The 23374-nt window shown below is 37.3% G+C and overlaps 1 protein-coding gene across 1 annotated transcript in view; it reads right to left on the bottom strand.

Moving 5' to 3' along the window:
* Positions 1-14039, bottom strand: part of LOC145765043 (serine/threonine-protein kinase mTOR-like) — a 47738-nt gene extending 33699 nt beyond the window's left edge. Inside the window, exons 1-7 of the mRNA XM_082576780.1 lie at positions 13925-14039; positions 4287-4406; positions 3692-3781; positions 3185-3327; positions 1823-1924; positions 1442-1543; positions 921-1103 (exon numbers count right to left, since the gene is read on the bottom strand). Coding sequence (XP_082432906.1) covers positions 921-1103; positions 1442-1543; positions 1823-1924; positions 3185-3327; positions 3692-3781; positions 4287-4406; positions 13925-14024 — 840 coding nt within the window. The 5' untranslated portion in view covers positions 14025-14039. The remainder of the gene's footprint in view (positions 1-920; positions 1104-1441; positions 1544-1822; positions 1925-3184; positions 3328-3691; positions 3782-4286; positions 4407-13924) is intronic.
* Positions 14040-23374: the final 9335 nt, after the last annotated feature.

Here is a 23374-nt window from a genome sequence, read left to right as displayed (position 1 = left end):
GGGTGTGAAGTGTAGCCAAAAGAATTAACGTAGAATTTTTAACATGAAAAACATTTTTAATGGATTGAGTTAATTAGACATGCATACTGAAAAGTTTGGGTGTTCATCAGGACAATTATCGTTTCTAGTACTAGCTGCAACGATCATCTGATGAAAGTGAAAGCAACGACAAACAGGTTGATTTATTGCTTCACTGACGTATCGCGCACCATGACAATGCGCATCCTCAAAGCGAATAACATACAAATCAAATTTATATCCTGCAGTGCGGTTGAAGGCAAGAAAAAATTAAACACACATTATTTTAAAGGTTGGCCAAAAGATGTTTGAACGGTTACTTTCCACGTTAAATTACGTAAAAATTTTCAACATTAAACATAAAGTCGAAGCAGTGGAGACCAACAGAAATTCGAGACAAAATTAAATCACAATAGCGTTTCAAACAGGCATGAAGCCTGAGTGTCAAGACAATAAAGATTTATAAGCTTTCGGTAATAGATTTCCGTCGTTCCGGTTGAGTACATTGCATTGTTTTGACGTAATGTTGATGAAGCAAGTCAAGCAGCCTTCTGCAGTGGTGCATTGATAGTAAGTTGTTTCATTTTTCAAAGTTTTTGTTTCTGACCAGTTAATTCTATTATATTCTCTTAGACATGTGGTACAAATGCCGTTTGTTTTGAGGAGCAGAAAGTTTTCCTCAACAGCACATTTAACAATATATTACACAAGCATATGCCACTGATTAAAAAGTTTTCAAGCCTTAAAGAAAAAAAAGTTACAAAATTCTAGGCATATTTTATTTTATCTTAATTAATAAACCAGATTGACTTAACCGTCAAACAAGTTTGAAACACACAAGAGAAAGACTCCAACAAATATAAATGTAAGAAAAAAATAAAACAAAGAGAATACAATCATACCTTTTCGGAACTCATGTTAAAGGTCTGAGAAAATTGAGCTGAGGAAACATCTTCTCCTTCGGAACTGCTTATTCGAAGCAATTCAAATAGAATTAACAATGATGAGTGAATACGGTCGTCACGAATCGTAGACTTATCATGAGTGGACTGCTCAGATATCTGCATCACCTCGTCGTAACACATCTACAGAGAAAGTAGAGTGCAACAGCACGAGTTTAGGGCTTCAATTCAACAGAAGTGAATATCTTTGAGTTCTTCTTGGCTGTCAGCTCCAAGTAGAGCCAGTACTGACACAGCACGCATTACATTTTGCCAAACATAATTGTGTAACCTCCACCCTGGCCAATCAGACTATCTGATAAACACACATCTCCATTTTCGCACCAACTTTGATCTTTAGTTTTCGCTGTAGAACTTTCGATCTCCAACCCTCTCACGGTAAACTTTCGATCGCCAACAAAATGTTTCTTGTTTTGTTACCCCTGTTTTAACACACACAAAAAATACAAGCTAATGATCACCTTGTACCACGTAGGTTTGTGTTTTGAATCTTTGGTTTCTCGTAGCACAACGAGCGACAGGGCGGCACGAAGGGCTTCCACGCCACATTCTCGGATAGATTGCTGAAAAATTACTTGCAAATGTTTTAAATATCAAATTGTAATTGCTAACATATTTAAACCAAAGAGTAAGTAAGCACCATGAAAGTTTTACAATAGCATTGGTACAAGAGGTGTGAAACAAATCTAAATGACGTAAATACAGATACATAATATAGAACATAGGAAAAGTAAAGATTCGTATGCAAACGCAAAACATGTAGCCTATTTGCATTGCACAGACAAAACTGCAAAAAAAAGAACTAGAAGCTTATATTTTTGAAAAGTTTCATCGTACAATACCTTTGTGTCATAAATAGCATAGAATATGTTTTCAAAAAATGGTTGAATTTGTTGATAGAAAATTGTCGGTGAATGCACAGCCATTTCCCGCAAAACAAAAACCTGCATTTAAACACACATTCAGTTATAAGCCACAAAAGCTACACTCATTGTGTTACTATTAATTCATGTTAATATCACCATTCACCATCCAATGGTTGACTAGCTTAACATGATGACATTTACAACCAGTGGCGGCTCGTGGTCTCAAAACATGGGGGGTGTGCATCAACCAGTAGGCTAACCTAATATAAATAATTATAAACCTGTACCGGACTGAGGTATAAATGCACTGAGTTAGGGTTAGTAACACAGTAACATGTTCTTTTAATTGGCTGTCGTTTAATGTTTTTATCATTTAAACTAAACTTTTGATAATGGCTTGAATTTGGTCAAGTTTAGGTGGTCACCAGATGGAGCTAGTACTATTTTGGGACTTGGTATTAACTTAGTTGGTTAGATCTATGCTTGTGCTTTCCAACGATAGCAAATTTGTTGAAATTGAACAACAAATGAATAAATGGGAGACAATTTCCTTCAGGTGTTTTTCAGTGCCATTCCACCCCGAACTTCCCCCTTTATAATGGTCCATTCCAACCTGTGTGACGTTTCATGACGTCATCATCCCAAAAGGACGAATTGTGAAAGAGCACCAATAATTACAGTAATTGGCTTTACTTCACATCAAAACTAGTCTGTCTCAGTGACTTCTCAAAACACAGATCAAGTAAAGTAACCTACCATCCCTTCACCTAATCAGCGATAGCTTCCACACGCTTTCCCTAAAGATTTACGAGAACCAAAGTTGGAATCACTGACCAGGGTCTGTTCTATTTGCAGTCCCTAAAGCGCTTGTTCAGAGACGCTAGAAAACTTTTTTCTGAAAAACCTACGTCATAAAAAAAAAGAACAAGCAACACCGGACCTGCAGATTTGTAGACCCAGAGTTGCCAATTAATTTTTGTAACACAATTTTTTTTTTTTACAAAAAAAATTAATATTAAGAGTTTTTTAATTCTTCAAGCAAAATAAATTAAAAAACATGGCAAAACTATCTATATGTAATATAATTCACATATGCACAAAAATGTTGGGGGGGCTGCAGTCCCGCAGTCCCTTATGACGAGCCACCACTGTTTACAACACACTTAAATACAAAAAAGTCGCTCCTCAATTTGTATAAAACATGCTTATGTACAAAAATGATCAGTCACTGACGTAATGACGTATGGGATTGGCCACCTGACAACAGCTCTCAACTTTATCACAAAAATCTACATTTAGCATTGTCTAACAATGTCCTTTAGGTAGTCACATGCTTACAGCGGCATGGCGTTTTCCATCATTCTTCTCATTAAATAACCACTCAATTGCTCTGCGAATTTGAAATTCTATGTGTTCAGTTCTGTAAGAACCACTGCATGCTGACATGCGTCCCATAGCCTGGGCAACCATTTCCATCACGCCTGCAACAACAAAGTATTAGAAAAGACAAAAATGTTTTACATGTTCTTAAAATTTGTTTGAAAACTAATTAGCAACGTTTGGGGTGATTTCAACAGTTTAAAATTATATCTAAGAATGTGAAGTGAAACAAGAGTTATATATACACCTAAAATGCGGTAGGTATACATAGTACCGTTACAGGAGTTTCAATTTCAATAAACAAAACGTAGCTCAAAATGTAGAACCAAAAATATAAGATGTGATGTAAAAAAAATATTTTCAAAAGTGAGTGATTTTTATTTTAGTGAGTACCTCCATTTGTTCAATTTATCAATCAACTGATAAGCAGGCCTGACCAATACTAAACAAAAACATGATACAAACCAATGTCTGATGATGGAAAGAGGTTAGGAATAAGGTAGAAGAACTTCAGCAATTGACCATGATTGACTTCATCCACCTCAATTTGACTCACTAGGAAATAAAAAGCAAACACATTGAAGCAGAAGACACTGCTCTGTAAAAGTCCTCTAAATCCCCGCGGGAATGAGTGGTTCACACAGAAATGCATAGAAGCCATCATGCATGTCTAACAATTGCCGAAGACTTTCATAAATAACCTACATTTTTTCAATTTAGAAAAACACAGAAATATATACCTACTCTTGAACGTGTGCATGATCTACAAAAATAAACAAAACACTGCACAATTGCTGATAGCATTTTCACAGCATATCACCAGGTATTATGTAAAACTTACAATTCTTATGCAATGTAATGGATTATGCAATTTTATCCTGCATGCCATTAACCAGTTTTTATCTATCAAGCTATTAATTAGACAGTTTTTGTCTGATACAGACATACACATTACACAAGCATACAGCAAAGTGTGTTAAATCATTCGTTTTTTAGAGGTTCTGTGAAGTGATAAATCAACTAATTTTTATTATACTTTAAAAACTATCTTTGTAGTTACCTATTCCTAATATTCCACCTTTCTTTTCATTGTTGTCTGAACTAGACAACATATCATAAATGCAGCCATTTAATTCCTTCATAAATTCATTGCTCAGATTAGTTGAAAGTTCTTGCACCTCTACAAAAACAATATCAAGAGGAAAAGTTAAAACAAAATATTTCAAAAACTAAACTTTTCTACTACTGGTATGTTTTAATACATTCAAGCGATGGATATTCAAATATAATCTATTTACGAATGTGGCATGTATGCAAAAACCAAGCATACTGTATAAAAGCGCAATGTGTTTGGCTGCACTGACACTGTCTTTGTAAAGTGCTGAAAGCTTTGCAAATTCAAGACAGATAAGGTACAGTGCTAGGCTATATGGTAGCACACATCTTTAACAAAATTGATGTCATTAATTGGTAGTTGAGGCAATACAAGTTCAGCAAATATGTTCACAGTTCACATAATGTTAGGCGATATTGAAAAAACAAAACGATACAATATTTGAAAAAATACTCGATATTTCGGGTCTGCTACTATTCGGTGAGTCCGATTCGGTGAGTTCCTAACCTCTAACCCCTAACCCTAAAACGGCAATGATAATTAGGTTGTAAACGGTACACGATAATTTAAAAAAAAAATTGAAAAAATCCCCCGTTAAGGGATCGGACTCACCGAATCGGACTCATCGAAACGGGCCATTCCGCGATATTTCGATACTTTTGGTCTAATTAAGAAAAGAGTTTTTCAGTCTTTGAAATTAGTGTCGACAATTGCCGAGGTGATTGCCGACGCAGATGCATGAATGGCGCATTTGCGTTAGCAGTAAAAATGCCAAGGCCACATGAGCGCTTGTAAGGTTGGGTCTGCTACTATTCGGCGAGTCCGATTCGGCGAGTCCGATTCGACTAGTCCGATTCGGCGAGTCCGATTCGACTAGTCCGATTCGGCGAGTTCCCTATTCGGCGAGAGCCCTTTTCGGCGAGTGCCCTATTCGGCGAGTTTTTGAAAGGAAATTATCGGGTACCGTAGCCTAATTATAATTGCCGTTTTTACATCGTTTTAACGTCGCTAAACGTTGAAATCGTGCAGAAAGGAATAAAAATAAAATGTTCGAACTATTAAATTAAAATTCGTCATGTCAGTTCAGTTGTTTTTATTTCTGACCATCATATGAAAAACAATACACGTCAACATAGCAAAGGTAGAAGCGATAAAACGCGAACGTTAAAACGTTCTTGAATTCGTCATGTCAGCTCAGTTGTTTTTCTTTCTGATCATGATATCAAAAACAATACACGTCAACATAGCAAAGGTGTAAAAAAAGGTAGAAGCGACAAAACGCGAACGTTAAAACGTGCTTGTGACCGAAGTAAGTTATTGAGTTGAAAGAAATTTGGCACGGTCGCAACACTTTCAGAAAAATTTAAGATATGAAGGAAAAATAAAACAAAGAAAATGTTACAAAAAAAAAGAAAAAAGATCATGTTTATGTTTATAAGTTAGTACTTTTGAATAGTTAAAATGAATAGTTTGGACCAACAAATGTGTGGCCTACAGCTTGGATTGAAAGGAAATTATCGGGTACCGTAGCCTAGTTATCCCGACCAGCAAAAAATTGTTCCAAGAACACAGTTCATTTTTACAATAGTAACAGAATGAAAAGGCTAAACAAATGTGTGGCCTATCGTGTTAACGTCGCTAAACGTTGAAATCGTGTAGAAAAGGGAGCTTTTGCTGACTAGGATACTTTGAAACTGAGAAACATTCACAGAAGCCCTACGATTTGTTCCAAGAACCCATTTAGCATAACATTTCATTTGTACATTGATTCAACGTCTGAATACATTATCTTAAAAATGCAACGTATCGTAGGGCTTCTGTAAATGTTTCTCCGTTTCAACGTATCCTAGTCAGCAAAAGCACCCTTTTCTACACGATTTCAACGTTTAGCGACGTTAAAACGATAGGCCACACATTTGGTTAGCCTTTTCATTCTGTTACTACAATGTAAAAATGAACTGTTAGGCTAACTGGGTTCTTGGAACAAATTTTTGCTGGTCGGGATAACTAGGCTACGGTAGCCTACCCGATAATTTGCTTTCAATCTAAGCTGTAGGAGTGTACGTCACACATTTGTTGATCCAAACTAATCATTTCAACCATAGGCGCCTAAGCCGTGGGGGCCAGGCCCTCACGCATATTTCCGCGTGGGAGCAACTTTTTATGCGGCATTGATACATAAAACAATAGATGAACTAGCGATCGGCAGCAGGAAAACATTTTTAAATGCAAACCGCAACAGCTTCGCAGTAAATAATCACTAGAACGAGTAGCGATGCTACAATCACACCCGACAAAAAAAATCTGTCATTTTTACGTTGATTTAACGTCTGCAGACGTTGAATCAATGTACAAATGACTGATTTTGCTGCCTGTGACATAGCAAAAATCTACCATTTTGCGTCGATTTAATGTCATCAGATGTTGAATGCACCCAAAAACAACATAATTTGCTACGTTAACGCAGCGTGCGTTTAACTTAATGCGCTTGCAAACAGCCTCGCTGTCGCTTTCGAAAGTCGAAACCTCTGCAGAGAATTGTCGCGGCAGTGAATCGGTTGCTGTGAAAATGAACTTGAAGTCTCGGCCCGAGGTTACCACTGACCAACGCAACAAGGGCTGGTACAAACTGCACTGCCCACAGTCGCACAAGCGGCATAATCAACACAACAACGGACTCGCGCAAACTGCATGGCGCACACACGTCCGTTGCCATGGAAACCCGATCAAAGGCGGGGAATATGCGCATCTTTTGTTTCATCTGCAACACGAAAACTGGCGTATTACAGCGAATTGAAACTTGAAAGCTGGTCAGCCATAAGTTGCGATATTGTAGTGAAAAGGGAGCAATGTCAAGTCGAAAACTTAATCAAACGTCTCTCTGTAACTATTTTTCAAGGGCTGTTTACGGATGTCAGCAACTTTTAAATTTATTAAAGGTGACGTGCTGTTGAATTGATGTAAACATGAATGATTTTGCTTTCAACAGGTATATTTTCAAGCATATGATTAAGTTAGTATTTTCATTCTATTTACAGTATACCTTTTAGTAAACCTTTTCGTCTCTTGTTTCATGCTAATAAATCTAGTTCGTTGCTAAACTTTATGTTGCGCTTAGCTTAAAGAGTCGCAGTCCATCAACCGCTAGCCAACGCAGACGCATAGCATGTGTTTTGGTCGAGCTTTGTTTATACAGTAATAATTAACAGTAGGTCAAACGTAGCGATAACTCCGAGTGTGGCAATATAAGCAATCCTAGTGTGACGACATAATTACGTCATCCATCTGCGTGACATTTCGCTGAATTTACGTTGCTGCTGATGAAACACGCTTTCGCCCCCACGGCCAAAAAAATAGTTAGGCGCCTATGATTTTGACTATTCAAAAGTACTAACTTATAGACATAAACGTTATTTTTTTTGTAACATTTTCTTTGTTTTATTTTTCCTTTATATCTTAAATTTTTCTGAAGGTGATGCAACCTTGCTAAATTTCTTTCAACTCAATAACTTACTTCGGTCACAAGCACGTTTTAACGTTCGCGTTTTGTCGCTTCTACCTTTTTCTACACCTTTGCTATGTTGACGTGCATTGTCGCTTCTACCTTTGCTGTGTTGACGTGTATTGTTTTTGATATGATGGTCAAAAATAACTGAACTAACATGACGAATTTTAATTTAATAGTTCAAACATTTTATTTTTATTCCTTTCTGCACGATTTCAACGTTTAGCGACGTTAAAACGATGTAAAAACGGCAATTGCAATTAGGCTACGGTACCCGATAATTTCCTTTTAAAAATTTCAAAAACTCGCCGAATAGGGCACTCGCCGAAAAGGGCTCTCGCCGAATAGGGAACTCGCCGAATCGGCCTAGTCGAATCGGACTCGCCGAAACGGGCCATTCCGTGTAAGGTTAGGGCAGTAGTTCTCAAACTGTGCGTCGCGACGCCCTGGTGCGTCGTTTCAATTTTCCAAGGGCGTCGCAAAATAGTTCCGTTTTGTGGCTGAACTCAGTTTATCTTATAAAAACGAGGTTAACATTTTGAGGACGCCCACTGAAGTCAGAGTTTTCGAAACACTTTATGGAGAAATGAATGCAGAGCATCGAAGTTTGCTCTTTTATTGTTCATGGTTCATCCAAGGTGGCTTTCGCTTGGAAAATCTTTTGAACGCTTTTACGAACTGTTAGACGAACTACAGGCTTTTTTGCAGCAAGAAAATAATCCACTTGCAGATTGTTCTGCTCAGAACGACTTTTTATTGAAAATGGCTTACTTGTGTGATATTTTCGCCAAACTGAACATTTCTATATAAAGACCGGATAAAAACATGCTTGACGTTTCAGATAGAATTGCAGCATTTGTTAAAAAGCTGCTATTGTGGAAGGAAGATATAGCAAAGCTGTCTGGAAGCTCTCAATACTTTACTTTCTTGTAGGGGCATTCAATTTCGATTATTTGAATATTCGAAATTCGAAATTCAACTTGTTTTCGATTTCCGAATTTCGAATATCACAACTATTCACCAAACTGCAAAATGTGATTTTATTGAAAGAAACGACATGAAAATTCGCTAGAAAACGCAAAAAAAAGCCATGAAAATTTGCGAAAAAAGAACACAAAATAACGTCTACAGCTCCAGGCCCATGTTGGTGTTTATGAACACAAGCTGATCGACATGGTCACCCGTCAGTCAGGATCTCAGCTTTGTGACGGTCAGGCCAGCTTTTGAAAACGATCGCTCCGCTGGAGCCGAGGTCGCTGAGATCCAAAACACTTCAAGTTCATTTTCACAGCGAGCAATTCTCTGCCGCGACATTTCACTGCAGAGTGCAGAAGTTTCGACTCGAAAGCGACATCGAGTATGTTTGCAAGCGCATAAAGCTAAACGCACGCTCCGTCTACGTAGCAAATTATGTTGTTTTTGGGTGTATTCAACATCTGATGACATTGAATCGACACAAAATGGTAGATTTTTGCTATGTCCCAGGCAACAAAATCAGTCATTTTTACATTGATTCAACGTCTGTAGACATTAAACAATGTAAAAATGACAGATTTTGTTGTCTGGTGTTGGATTGTAGCATCGCAACTCGTTCATAGTGATTATTTATCGCGAAGCTGTTGCGGTTTGCATTCAAAAAGTGTTTTCCTGCTGCCGATCGCTAGTTCATCTATTGTTTTATGTATCAATATTCAATACAGCATAAAAAGTTGTCCCCACACAGAAATATGCGTGGGGGTCTGGCACCCACACAGGTCCGTAGCCTGAAAAAAACTTTGCCCCCCCTTGGCAAAATCTCAACATTCTCAAGCAACAGCTACAATTATAATGATTTTGCCCATTTAAATTTTTTCGCCCCCTCTCCTAAAAAAAGTTGCCCCCCCTTGCTCTGCGGTCTGGCTACGGCCCTGCCCCCACGGCTTAGGCACCTATGGATTCGGTAAAAAATGGATAAAACTACGACAAAGCTCAGCCTACACTTTCTGCTATTGCACAACCTAGCTATCTTCATTCTTGAGAGAAATTTGTGAAATTTGGCATTAAAAATGCCAACCTGGCATCCCTGGTGCAGGACTGGCCGTTGGACCCGCGAGAGTGTGTGATAGTCACGTGATCGACGATGCGCATGCGTCGAAGTCTTTTTTCGCTTGCAAAATGCGACAAGACAGATTTCGCCCCACTTGCGTTACTTTCAACCGCGTTCAGCCAAAAGGGCTGCTATAATGTCGAATAGCCTATGTCCGATACGAAAAACGAATTTCGAATATCACCTTAATCGAAATCGAATCGAAAATCGAAATTGAACACCCCTACTTTCTTGTCCAATTTGCTTGAAAAGAAAAGTATGGCGCTGCCTTCAAATTTGCGAAGCATATTTGGGCAACATTTGTCCAAGCTCGAGTCGAAATTTGCAAAATACTTCCCGGAAAATTTATTAAAATAAGAATGGATTCGTGATCCTTTTGTCCAACCTACTTCATCGCCTTTTACTGCACAAGAAAAAGAAGCCTACATTGACCTTTCCTTTGACAATTCCCTGAAAAGGATGTTTAATTCAGGAAATCCGGCAAATTTTTTCGATTTCAATAAAGATGGAGAAATCACTACAAATTATGATCCCATTCGCCACGTTGTATTTATGTGAAGCAGGATTTTCTGCCTTGGCGGTGATAAAAAGCAAATATCGATCACAAATAAATACTGAAAGAGAAATGCGGGTGGCGATTTCAAAAATTCTACTAAGATTCAACGAACTATGTAAAAACAAACAACCCACACGTCACGCTAAATAATATCAGGCCTCGAAACAACTTTTTTTTTCCGGTGGCCAAACGTGTCCGACTGAAGCAAGCTGTTCGGCGGCCAATCACAAGCACATGGCGGCCATCGCAACTTCAACACGCATCAACACACAGTCTTCGAAATTAGCACATTTTTTCTTCGGCAGAAATTCTTTCTTCGGTGAAAAATATACTAGAGTAGTCTATCACGACCGCACTGTTTGATTTGTTGTGATGTAATAATGCCAAAAGTAGCGATAAAGCGAGCTACAAGGTACGCACGCCGCACGCTGTTACAGTAATTCACGTTAAATTACTCACGGGAGGAAAGTAAGTTAATTTTGGGTTGATTCAACGTTCGAGTCAGCACAAATCGATTTAATTTTCCCAGCGGGTTATATTGCGTAACAACAATGCCCAATAAGAAAGTTACGTTTGTTTTACAATAATTCGACATCTAGCAACGTTGAATTATCATAAAATAACGTCAATTGCTCAACTAGGTAACGATAACAAATTAATAGCTCCCTGCAAGAAGATTGCCTCGATTTATGTATACACTATTATTACACTAACATAATTTTGGCACAACTGGGATACTGCGAACAACACAAAGTCTGTTTGATAAAGAACTAGTTTGTCAGAATTGGAATCATCAGATGCTGCATCGGAGCACGAGGTTGTCGCGTCATCACTAGAATCAGACACTTCAAGAAGCTCATCGCTTGGCTGTAAATCTACACCGTCTTTGCCGTTCGCAATGAAGCGTCCACGTTTTGCGGCTTTGATACCAATCCACACGCTTCTTTCTTTTTCATAGAGATCCATCAGGGTGTTGACTGAGGAACAAATCTATGGCTGTGCCATAACAACTGGGAGGAATGTCTAACCCTAACCTTACAAGCGCTCGTGTGGCCTCGGCATTTTATTGCTGACGCTAATGCACCATTTGCCGACGCTAATTTCGAAGACTGAATAGATCGCATCAATAAAGTGTATTGTGATGTCACTTGCATCCTGCGGATGTCAGACATCAGCTGCTTGGTCAATCAATAATGTTAACAATTCAAGCATAGACATTAGACAGGGTGTATTTTGATTTATCGGATACTTTGACTGCTTGCTAATCCTTTGTGATTATAAGTGGCAAAGTACTTTATTCACAAGACCGTTTGCGTAAAAAATTTTTGGAACTTCATGGTGGACAAATGCGGCCGACAGAAGGGCGAGACCCGGTGGACAAAATGTCGGTTTTTGTAGGTTAATCACGGCCATGGCCGCGATGGTCGCCTTCAGTTTCGAGGCCAGAATATGCATTGATTTTTGCTGTTGTATCAATAAACACAACTTTAATAATAAATTTCCTCATTAACTTTTATTTGCTGGTGCGTCGCAAGTCCAGGAAACTACTCCAAAGGCGTCGCAACAAAAAAAAGTTTGAGAACCACTGGGTTAGGGTTAGACATTCCTCCCAGTCGTTATTCCACAGCCATAGATTTGTTCCTTAGTCAACACCCTGATGGAGCTCTGAGAAAGGCGTGTGGAAGGGTATCAAAGCACGAAAGCCACAAAACGTGGACGCTTCATTGCGAACGGCGAAGACAGTGTAACTGTAGATTTACAGCCAAGCGATGAGCCTCTTGATGTGTTCAATTCCAGTGATGACATGACAACCTCATCCTCCAATACAGCATCTGATGATTCCGAATCTGACATCTAGTTCTTCATCAAACAGACTTTGTGTTGCTCGCAGTATCCCAATTGTGCCGAAATTATATTAGTGCATACGTAAATCGAGGCAATCTTCTCGCAGGAAGCTATTAACCTGTTACCGGTACTTGGTTGAGCAATTAACGTTATTTTATGATAATTTAACGTCGCTAGATGTCGAATTAATGTAAAACAAACGTAACTTTCTTATTGGGCATTGTTGTTATGCAATATAAACCCGCCCTAAAAATTAAATCGATTTGTGCTGACTCGAACGTTGAATTAACCCAAAATTAACTTACTTTTCCTCCAGTGAGTTTTTCAACGTGAATTACCATAACAGCATGCGTATCGCGTTGTTCGCTTTATCACTACTTTTGGTATTATTACATCACAACAAATCAAACAGTGCGGTCGAGATAGACGGGTGCAACCTAGTTCGTACCCTGAACAGTTCGTACCCTCAGTTCGTACCCTGATAAGATCGAGAAAAAAAATTAAAAAAAGCCGAAGTGGCTGATCGCAGTTTCATAGCACAAAGCCGAACTCGCCGATCGGAGCTTCCGCAAACAAACTCGAGGGTTAGGGTTATCGGAAACTGCGGAAAAATGAAACAGCGGAAAAATATTTGGGGAAACTGCGATCAGCGAGGGTTAGAGCATAGATTACTCTATGGTTAGGGTAAAGGTTACCGGGAACTGCAGTTAACGGAAACTGCAAAACTACGAAAAAATGTTTGCGGAAACTGCGATCAGTGAGGGTTAGGGTTAGAGCATAGATTACTCTATGGTTAAGGTAAGGGTTAGCGGAAACTGCAGTTAACGGAAATTGCGAAACAATGTTTGCGGAAACTGCGATCAGCGAGGATTAGGGTTAGAGCATAAATTACTCCATGGTTAGAGACTTAGAGTTAGGGTAAGGGTTAGCGGAAACTACGGAAAAATGTTTGCGGAAACTGCGATCAGCGAAGGTTAGGGTTAGAGCATAGATTAGTCTATGGTTAGGGTTAGCGGAAACTGCGATGAGCGAGGGTTAGCGTTAGGATAGGGTTACGGTTAAGGTTAGCGGAAACTGCGATCAGCGACTTCGGCTTTGTGCTATCTTTCCCTCGATCTTTTCAGGGGGAAAATTTTAAAATGTTTGCGGAAACTGCGATCAGCGACTTCGGCTTTTTTTAATGTTTTCTCTCGATCTTTTCAGGGTACGAACTGAGGGTACGAACTGTTCAGGGTACGAACTAGGTTGCATCCGAGATAGACTACTCTAAGTATATTTTTCGCTTTCGTTTTACATGTTTTGGTACAATTTGTTTCGTAGGCTAATAAACGTTCACAGCAATTGCCGAGGCAATTCCAACTTTTGCCGTTTGGCCTCGGCAACGTTTTTGTAGGGGTTTGCAGTTACCAGTTAGGGCTGTAATAGTTAAAATATCGAACAATATTAAAATAAACATTGATATTGAAAAGATATCGTATCGAAAATTCGATACGGTATATCGCCCAAAACTAAGTTCACATGCGACACACAAAACAATTCCACCAATGAATTACACTAGGATTAGATAATTACACAACTTTATCCTATCCTACCTGTATTGATATAGTGTTGCAAGTTTATAGCAGTTGTAAGTCGAGTTTCCTCTGATCGACTTTTTAATCCTTGAACAAAATGTTGGACAGTTGCAGCCATGATTATGTCAGTCTCAACAAACTATCCTCTTCTCTATTAACACAAAAAAGCTTTGCAACTTTTTGAAAATTGCATTCTTGAAAATAGATCCACCAATAAGTCAAGCTGGAAACAATATTTCAAGATCTCAACACTGCATTACAACAATGGCTAAAAAGCCTAAATAATACATATAATAATGTTATTAAATTCCTGACAAACATTATAGAAATGGGTGACAAGTAACTAATCAATCAATGTATATAAAACAATAGCACTGATGATGGCTATCCTACATTTTCAAGGATGATTTTCTTTGCACAAACGCTAACGATGAGTTCTTAAATGACTAATGAGTCCCATGCTAGCTTTAAAAGTTTGGTTGCATTTGGAACATTTAAGATCCCTTGAGAGAGCTGGCTGTGGGTGTAATCGGCATTCTTTTATGTTTTCTTTTAAATTTTAAGATCTGCTTTTCTCTAACGTTGCAGCACCTTTATGAATGATGGATCTACAAAGCGCCTTTGTTTTTCTGTTTAGATGAATTAAGGAAGCTTGAAGGTTTAAAGCTGCCCGTGTGCGATGGTCGGTAACGTTTCTCTTGTATTTCTCTTTCATAAAATTGCGGGCGACTTAAAACCTACAAGCCCCGTATAAAGTTATTTCCTTATGAAGACATAAAGTTTTGCCCAAAAACGTTTGAATTTAATAATTAATAGGCTACGCTATCAGTATTTTGTTAGTTTTATGCAATGTTTTTGAATTATTTAATTCAATCCTATTAAATTCATATCAATCATCAGTGGCGGCTCGTCTATAGAAACTGCAAAACTGCAGCACCCCCTGCACATTTCAGAATTATATTTTTTTTATTAATTTCACGTTTTTTTTCATTTTCTCTATAGATCCTATCGACTAGAAGTTTCATAATTTCTGGATTTTAAAAAGTATTATGATTTTTCAAGTTTTATATTTGGAAGCTCTGAACTGCAAGCTCTGCAGTTGTGATTTTATAAAAGAAGAACAAACAGGAATCGTGACGTCATTTTTGGCTGAGGTTGCTTTAAAACTCGACGATACCGAACTGCAAATTTTGCAGTTGCTGGTCAGGCTAACTATTGTTGCAAGTATACTTCATCGTTTTCAAGCACAATGTTAGGTGGCTGTGACTGATGCTGTTACATGGTTAGACTAATATGCTTTGCTTTCTGCACAAAAAGATAAAGCTTAGACTAGGACCTAGGTTATCTTGATTGAGCTTAGACTAGGACCTAGTCACTAGGTTATCATTATTGTTCTTACTTAATTAAATTTAAGCTAGGTTCTTTGTTTACTTGCGATAATAAGTTAAGGTCAAAGATCTAGGGGTGTAACTGTAAGAACAACGCAACTTCTTAATTGGCTAGATTTTTTTATCAGCATTTTGCTGAGCAGGGTCTGCCATATTTACATTAATTCCACATCGCATTGTTATTTTCAGGCTGTGTGTTAATGGTTTATAAGTGCTAGTCTAGTTGTGCAGCAAGCTGTAGACTGGTAGAAGGATACCGTAGGTTATGACATGGGAGGCTGCAACGTGGTGCTGTCAATGTGAACTTTCATCCTACGAACAGTTAATAAAGTTCATGAACATTTGGAACCCTTAAAATCATGCCTTGATGAAATACACTACAGTCTACATCAACTACTGATCATACCATTTCAGAAGCAACAGGTATTTTGCATTACCTTACCAACAAAAAATTCCTCTTTTGGTTGCAGCTTTTTTATCAAATAATGTCTCATGTTGAAGTGATTTTCAACCAAATGCAATCTCGAGATATTGATGTGTTCAAAGTACATGAATATATAAGCAATTTCAAAAGTGCAATTTCCGTGATAAGAAACTCAAAAGTACCGTACTGTGAGAATTCTTCAAAAACACTTATGGCTGAAGCGAAGGAGGTATGTGACTGCATATGTGTTGACATAATGGCTAGATATTGCTTCACCAAACAATTAGTAAATGCAAAATTGTTCAACAAGAGAAGCTTCAATAGCTTTAAGAATAAACTGCCCATACATGAGGTGGCAGTAACTGTGGAAGCATATCCCATCATAGAAAAAGAAAAGTTTGAAACTGAACTTGCAGTATTCTACAGCAGATTGGACAATGGACATGTATGAATATTCCGTGTTATTTGAATTGTTGACATTTATTCAGAGATGCTCTCAGTGAAAGTTCCAAACTGTTAAAAATCCTCCTAATTATTCCTATGACCACAGCAGAGCCTGAACGCTGCTTTTCGACATTAAAAAGAATCAAAACTTTTCTGAGTACCATCAATCAAGAAAGGCTCCAATCATTAAATGCTATTGCCGTCATTTCAACAGAGAAAAAATTCTTCGTTACCCAGACATTAACGACAAAGTCATCATTTTGCTCAAAAGTAAACAAGAAGAATGGATTTTGTCTATAAATAAGCTTGGTTCTAGTTGACATGGAGCAGTTTTTTGTAAGTAACTTATGTTTTGTAGTTTATCCCACTGTTTACCTTTGTATGCACCCTAATTATAGCCTGCATAGTGCATGTGCAGCATGCACTGTAGGAACTTTGTGTCTTTTGTTTATTTGTTATTCATAGTAATAAAATAACCCATCATAAAATAATTTGTCAGACAAACCACAAGAAATCTTGTATTTCAGCGAAAGAAAAACTTTGCTGGATCATCCATGGCCTTGACTGAGTCCCTCACTAAACGGAGTGTTCAACTCGTCAACGATGCAAAACACCAATTTGGGAAAAGAAATGTCTGAACAATCAATGGCAACAGTTTTGTATTTATTTATTCACAGACACACATAATCAAATCTTCAGAAGCCATCCTAAAGTTAAGTATCGTACTGATTAATTAATCTTTTCATGTTTTGGGTTAGGCCTATAATAGCCTATGTCTATCTAATTTGTTAAAACTGGTAACTATTTACAAAACAGTGCTTATATGCATATTATATATATGATATAATATTGCAAATAATTTTAACCAATGATGTATACTATATAGGCTAGATTGTCAATCTCCTGTTGGACACTTCCTTTTTACTTGTAAATTAGGAGAAAAAATCTGCTTTGAATTCATCGTATTTTTTGTCCCAACAATGGTAGTTGTAGCAAGATCCGATATCAATTGAGCAATTGTTCAAACAGGAAATTAGTGTTTTCGTGTTTAAATTTCACAACAATTTACTACCAGATTGCTTCTCCAACCGTTTTAAATGTGTCAAAGAGGTTCACTGCCTGTGTACAAGAAACCATGATAATGATTCTCTAAACATTCCATACTTCTCAAAAACGCTTGTAACTCAGCATTCAATAGAATTCACAGGTGCGAAAACATGGAACGAATTTCCTTCTTCAATTAGATAGAGTGATACAAAGTCACTTTTTGTCCACAATCTAAAACAAAATTTAAGCAAACAAAACGGATACACAATAGAAAGACAATGTAGAAAGACTTTCTTGCATTCTTGTGAAGATTTTAGTGGAAATCCGAAATAATTTACAAAAGATTAGGCCTACCTAACAATAATGTCGACTGCTTGTGCTGTACTTTTATGTTTGTAGATATTAACAGCAAACGCAACACTCCATAATCAACACGACACGTCGCAAAAGGGGATGAGAGCTTCATCAACACCATCAGGACATCATCATCTTATCTACCAGCAGCTCATCCATTCCATCTTCACCCACCAGGACAAGAAACAATAATTTAAACTGGATCTCAAACCTTAATCACCATAGGTTACTGTGTGATGTGCAGTCTGACCATAGAAAGAGCTCAACACCTGCTCTCCTGGGCCACATCGAAACGAGCTTTTGCCTGAGGAGTGAGGATGGGTTTCTTTTATGTTCGGTTTTCTTTCTCCATCCTATAATTATTATGATTACTGCTCATTGCTCATCCACATCAATCTTGGAACTGACAAATTCAATCCACAACACTTTTCATTAGGTTGTCATTCATTGCTACATTTGTGCTTGTTTTTGTTTTATTTTTTACTGTTTGCTTTTTGGGTTTTGTGGCCGTGCTAACTACAGACATAGCCTACTACATGATTTTCTATTCAGGAACGTTTTAAACCTTTCAAGGTTTTGCCACCTTTTCCCATTCATTAACGTGCTGGTAGGTCTATATCGACTATTGTAGTTAAGAGTATCTTTTTCGTCCCGGACGTGTTAATGACAAAAAATAAAATGATTGATTGATAATCATATTATGAGCAAAATGTTCCCATCTATTAGGCCTACTTCAGATTTCCTATTTTGTACCAACCTTTCAGAAAAAGCAATTTTTTTGTTTCAAAGTTCTCAAAGTCCACATTTTCAACTGCTCAAAATTTTTATTTTTTGTCCTGAAAACACCAGCAATGGCATTTTAGAGCATATAAATGTGCAAAATTTTCTGGGGGGGCATGCCCCCAGACCCCCCTAGGAAGCTCGCGCCTTCGGCGCTCGACTGTTCGTGTCACATTATGACGTCATACTTACCATCAACATTTGCAGCACCCCCATCACCAAAGGTCACGAGCCGCCACTGTCAATCATTACTATACATTATTTTGAAATTTAATTCAACCTGTTTGTATGTTCCATTGTATTGGAAACACCAGCCTAGTGGCAACATACTGCACCAGCACTTCATCACAGCAAATCAGCTTCAAATAAAATTTCATTTTTACATTTTCTTCTAGCTGTTGTGCCACTTTTTAGAATCTGAAAATTTCTTTGATTCCAAATTTTTCTTCTTAACAACTTCATTAAATTGGGTTAGTGACAAAGTTTCCCATCTGACAACCAGTTACCAAAAGCAGCAGACGAAAAAAGGGAACAGATTCATGTTTTTGGTGTGAAGTTTAGTGTTTTTGTTGCTTGATATGCAAAACATAATTAAGAATAGTTGAATGAGCTGTTGATAGTTTCCATTTCTACGACCTTATAAATGCAACAATGCAAACATATCTGAATTTCAAATTGGCAAATGGCAACTTTCTTTAATAAAATAGAGTTGCCAAAACAAAATTGATCAAATTTGAGCAGAGGTTTGATTGTACGTGGAAATCTTTTTCCTCAATTAAGAAACTTATTTCAAAGCGTACTCTTGGCAGTTTCGCATACTTTTAGATGGTATGTTGGAGCAAAAAAAACTTGACCCTTACTGGAAATTTGGCAGGATTGGTAACAGAAAAGGCAAAAGCCCTTTATTATTTTACATGTTAAAGTTCATCAACAAGTTGGTTGAAAACTAAGTGAAAAAACTTTTTCGTTTCTTTGGAGAGCAAGATAAAACTTCTTTCATCTGTTGTGAGACATTCGTTGACGTCCAACTCTTGCAATACGAAAAACAGGATTCATAAAATTGTAGAAATGGATAAATAAGGTGGAAAAACTTGAGAATGAAGTATATTCGGAACAGAAAAAATAAAATAGATAGAAAAAATTACATTAGAACAACGTGAAGACCTTTTTTAGAGCTTTGTTTTATTTTTGTAGAGGTCATTTTAGATTTTTCAGAAGTGTCTTCACAACCGATTTGCGTAGAGGAACTGCTGGTGAAAATGAAGCTGCGCTTGTGAAATTTGCGATATGCTGAAGAAAAATTGAATTGGCGAGGTATGGCAACACTGTAAATTGCTTAAATCAGAGTTGCCAAGTATTGGGTTTTCTCACTAAATTGGGCTTTTCTTCAGTTCAGTTGTTTTTATTTGAGTGTTGAGCGGAGTGTGATTTTTGAGATTCCTACTCCATGAAACCAAACTCCACTCCAACTCCAAAAAAATTTCATCATTTTAGACCGCAAATCCCTGACCTGGTGATGGATGAATGTCCTGACCAATCCACTTAACCGTAGGCCTACTATCGAGGCTGCTAAACGTAAATATTATCACAGCACCCTAACAGAAAACAAAAACGATTCCAACAAAATATGGAAAAGTATTTATGAATTATCCAGTATACAAAAGAAAAAAAAAAACAATGCCCTCTAAAGTAATTGCTACAAACGGCAAACCTCTGACATCTCCAAAAGACATAGCAGAGGAATTAAACAATTTTTTTGTTAACATCGGGCCAAATATGGCAAAAACAATTAAACAATCAAAAGACCAGCATAATATAACTTCGGCTCCATCCAGTGTCAAAACCTCTCTTTTTCTTGATCCCGCAAGTCCAGACGAAATACATAACTTAATCACTAATTTGAAAGACAAAAAGTCAACAAAGAAATCTGACTGTGAAATTAAATTTATAAAATATGCCAATCCTGTAATCTCATTCTTCCTAAGTAAACTATTTAATTTGTGCATCACTACTGGGGTGTTCCCTGATGCCTTAAAAATTGCTGAGGTTATTCCGGTTTATAAAAAAGGTAATCCGCATAATTCCACAAACTATCGACCAATATCACTGCTATCTCCTTTTAGTAAAATTTTTGAAAAGCTTCTCCACATTAGAATTTACACATAGGCCTATCTAGAAAAATTCCACCTTTTGAGTGCTCAACAATTTGGATTTCGTCAAAATTCATCCACTGTAATGGCAATAAGCACGCTGTATGACGATCTGTTAAACAATGTGAACCAAAATTTGTATACCTGTTGCATATTTCTTGACTTGTCAAAAGTGTTTGACATAGTTGACCATAACTTATTGATAAATAAACTTCAACACTGCTACGGAATACGTGGCACTGTTCTTGACCTAAGTTACCTTACCAATCGATACCAATATACCAAACTGTCTAATTCTGCTTCAAGCATGCAAAAAATCCTTTGTGGAGTCCCTCAAAGTTCAACATTGTAACCTCTTCTCTTCCTAATGTATATTAACGATCTTCCTTTAATGTCTAAATTTTCAAACGTGCTTTTTGCGGACGACACATATCTAGCTTTTTGTGGTGAAGACTTGGATTCTTTACAAACAGAAACCAATTCTGAACTACATAAAATTGATGCTAAGCTACGAAGAAATAAACTCTCTTTAAACTATTCTAAAACAAGCCACATTTTAATAAACAAAGTGCCAAAACGTACTGTTGAAACTAATTTCAGGTTGTGTATAAACCAAATAGTGATAGAAAGAGTTAAAACAGTTAGGCCTAAGTATCTGGAAATCCATGTCGATGAAAATCTAACCTGGTCGTCACACATTAAACATTTGTCGCTGCAGTTGGCTCGATATTCTAGAATTTTTTATCGCCTTCGTAACTATGTAGCCTATTAGAAGAAACATTGCTCATGTTATATTATAGTTTAGTATATAGTCGTGTTCAATACGGTATTACTATATGGGGTACTGCAAGTAAAACGCTAATCAAGGAAGTAGACGTCAGACACAATAATATTATTCGCGAAATCACTAGAAGTAGGCTACAAATTCAGTCACGTCACTAACTTATACAAATTGTCACAATCAAGGTGCAATGCCTCGCGATGGCTTCTAGAGACTTCTGTTGTTTACATTTAAATGCTGCTTGATAGAACAATGGTTCTTTATGATGTAACCTTACGTAACCTTCTCGAAGTTACTGGACTGAACAACCAACTCTCAATAGTGGTGTAGTTTGTGTAATGATTATTATGGTGATTATTATGAGTTGATTATGAGAGTTGTGCTATGAGTTGTGGATTGGTAGTTGATGCAGAAATTATTGGTGATTGAGACTTGAAGTAATTGAATACAAGTAGGCTAGATGAGAATTGGTGCTGATATAAATTGTGTTCGAAATTAGAGTTATTTGAGAAGCCGTTCGTTAAAGTTCTTCAAGAAGTCAGATTATCATTTCACTAGTAGAATTATTCGACATTTAATTGACTGCTTTTCGGTTTGACCCATTAAACTACGTCATTGAACCTTTCCAAGTCTTTTTCCTGGTAAGAGATAGAAAGAAATCGTGACACAAATCTTTGAATATTTTACAACGTGAAGATATTTACAAACTCGAAATTGCCAAATTTATGCATAAAGTTTCCAATAATAATTTACCACCTGTATTGCAAGATCGTTTTATAAAACTTGATAATATTTACTCGCACAACACTCGACAATTAAATAAAATGAAGTATTTTCTGCCACAAATAAACAAATCCGTGGCACACAATCTTTTTGCACATCGGGGTACTAAATTGTGGACTGAATTGGATGAATGTATGAAAAGCAAACACCTTGCTTTGTTTAAAAAACTTTATAAAATTACCTTGTTAAATGGTAATCTACATGTAACTACATGTATCTACGTGTAACCTCGTATTTGTGTACTTTGTGTTATTACCCGATATTGCTCATGTTTTCCTAGCTGGTCTTGATTCATTTTCCTACAAAACCTCATATGTTTCATTTCGATTTCGAAGCTACTGTTCAATCATGCTGTTTATTGATTTAGCTAATGTAAAACTGGTCACAGCGGTAGCCTAAACCATAATCTCTTCGTGGGAAAATTGTAACATAAGATTCCCGAATCCGTTCGTCTGCATGTAATGACCGAAAAAGAAACACTCCTTTGAAACGTCTATTCCAAATTGTATTTCTGTAAAATTAGCTACCTGGCTGTCGAAAATGGGATGCAACGCCGTACACCAGTAAAACTTGTCACTACAGAACAGATTACTTGGATAAAAGACGGAAATTTTGTCCAGCTAACAGCACTAAGCAAAACAGTTAAATTTGCGACTAACTTCAAGCAACAATTTTACGAATAACCAGAATGATTTGCAATATCTCAAACTCGCGTACGCAGTACTGCCCAGCTAGAAATTTCACGTGTATTACACGTAGATTCTACGTACCTTGGGTCGTGTATTATACGTTAATTTTAACGTATAATACACGCATATGTGTCGACACTATTTCACGTGTATTACACGTATATTTGGTGGTGGATTTTACGTGTTTTACACCCGCATTCCACCTAATTTCCGCGTATCTGACAACACTAATACACGTGTTTTCCACGTATATTTGGTGGTGGATTTTACGTGTTTTACACCCGCATTCCACCTAATTTCCGCGTATCTGACAAGACTAATACACGTGTTTTCCACGTATATTTGGTGGTGGATTTCACGTGTTTTACACCCGCATTCTACTCAATTTCCGCGTATCTGACTACACTAATACACGTGTTTTCCACGTGTATTTGGTGGTGGATTCCACCCGCATTCTACTCAATTTCCACGTATCTTACAACACTAATACACGTAGAATCGTAGATTCTACGTATCTTGGGTCGTGTATTATACGTTAATTTTAACGTGTAATACACGTATATGTGTCGACACTATTTCACGTGTATTACACGTACATTTGGTGGTGGATTTTACATGTTTTTACACC

The sequence above is a fragment of the Aplidium turbinatum genome, chromosome 2 (genome assembly GCF_918807975.1).
Source record: "Aplidium turbinatum chromosome 2, kaAplTurb1.1, whole genome shotgun sequence".
NCBI classification, from domain to species: Eukaryota; Metazoa; Chordata; class Ascidiacea; order Aplousobranchia; family Polyclinidae; genus Aplidium; species Aplidium turbinatum.
Note: the sequence above shows the minus strand (reverse complement) of the source record. Positions and strands in the feature narration are given on the sequence as shown.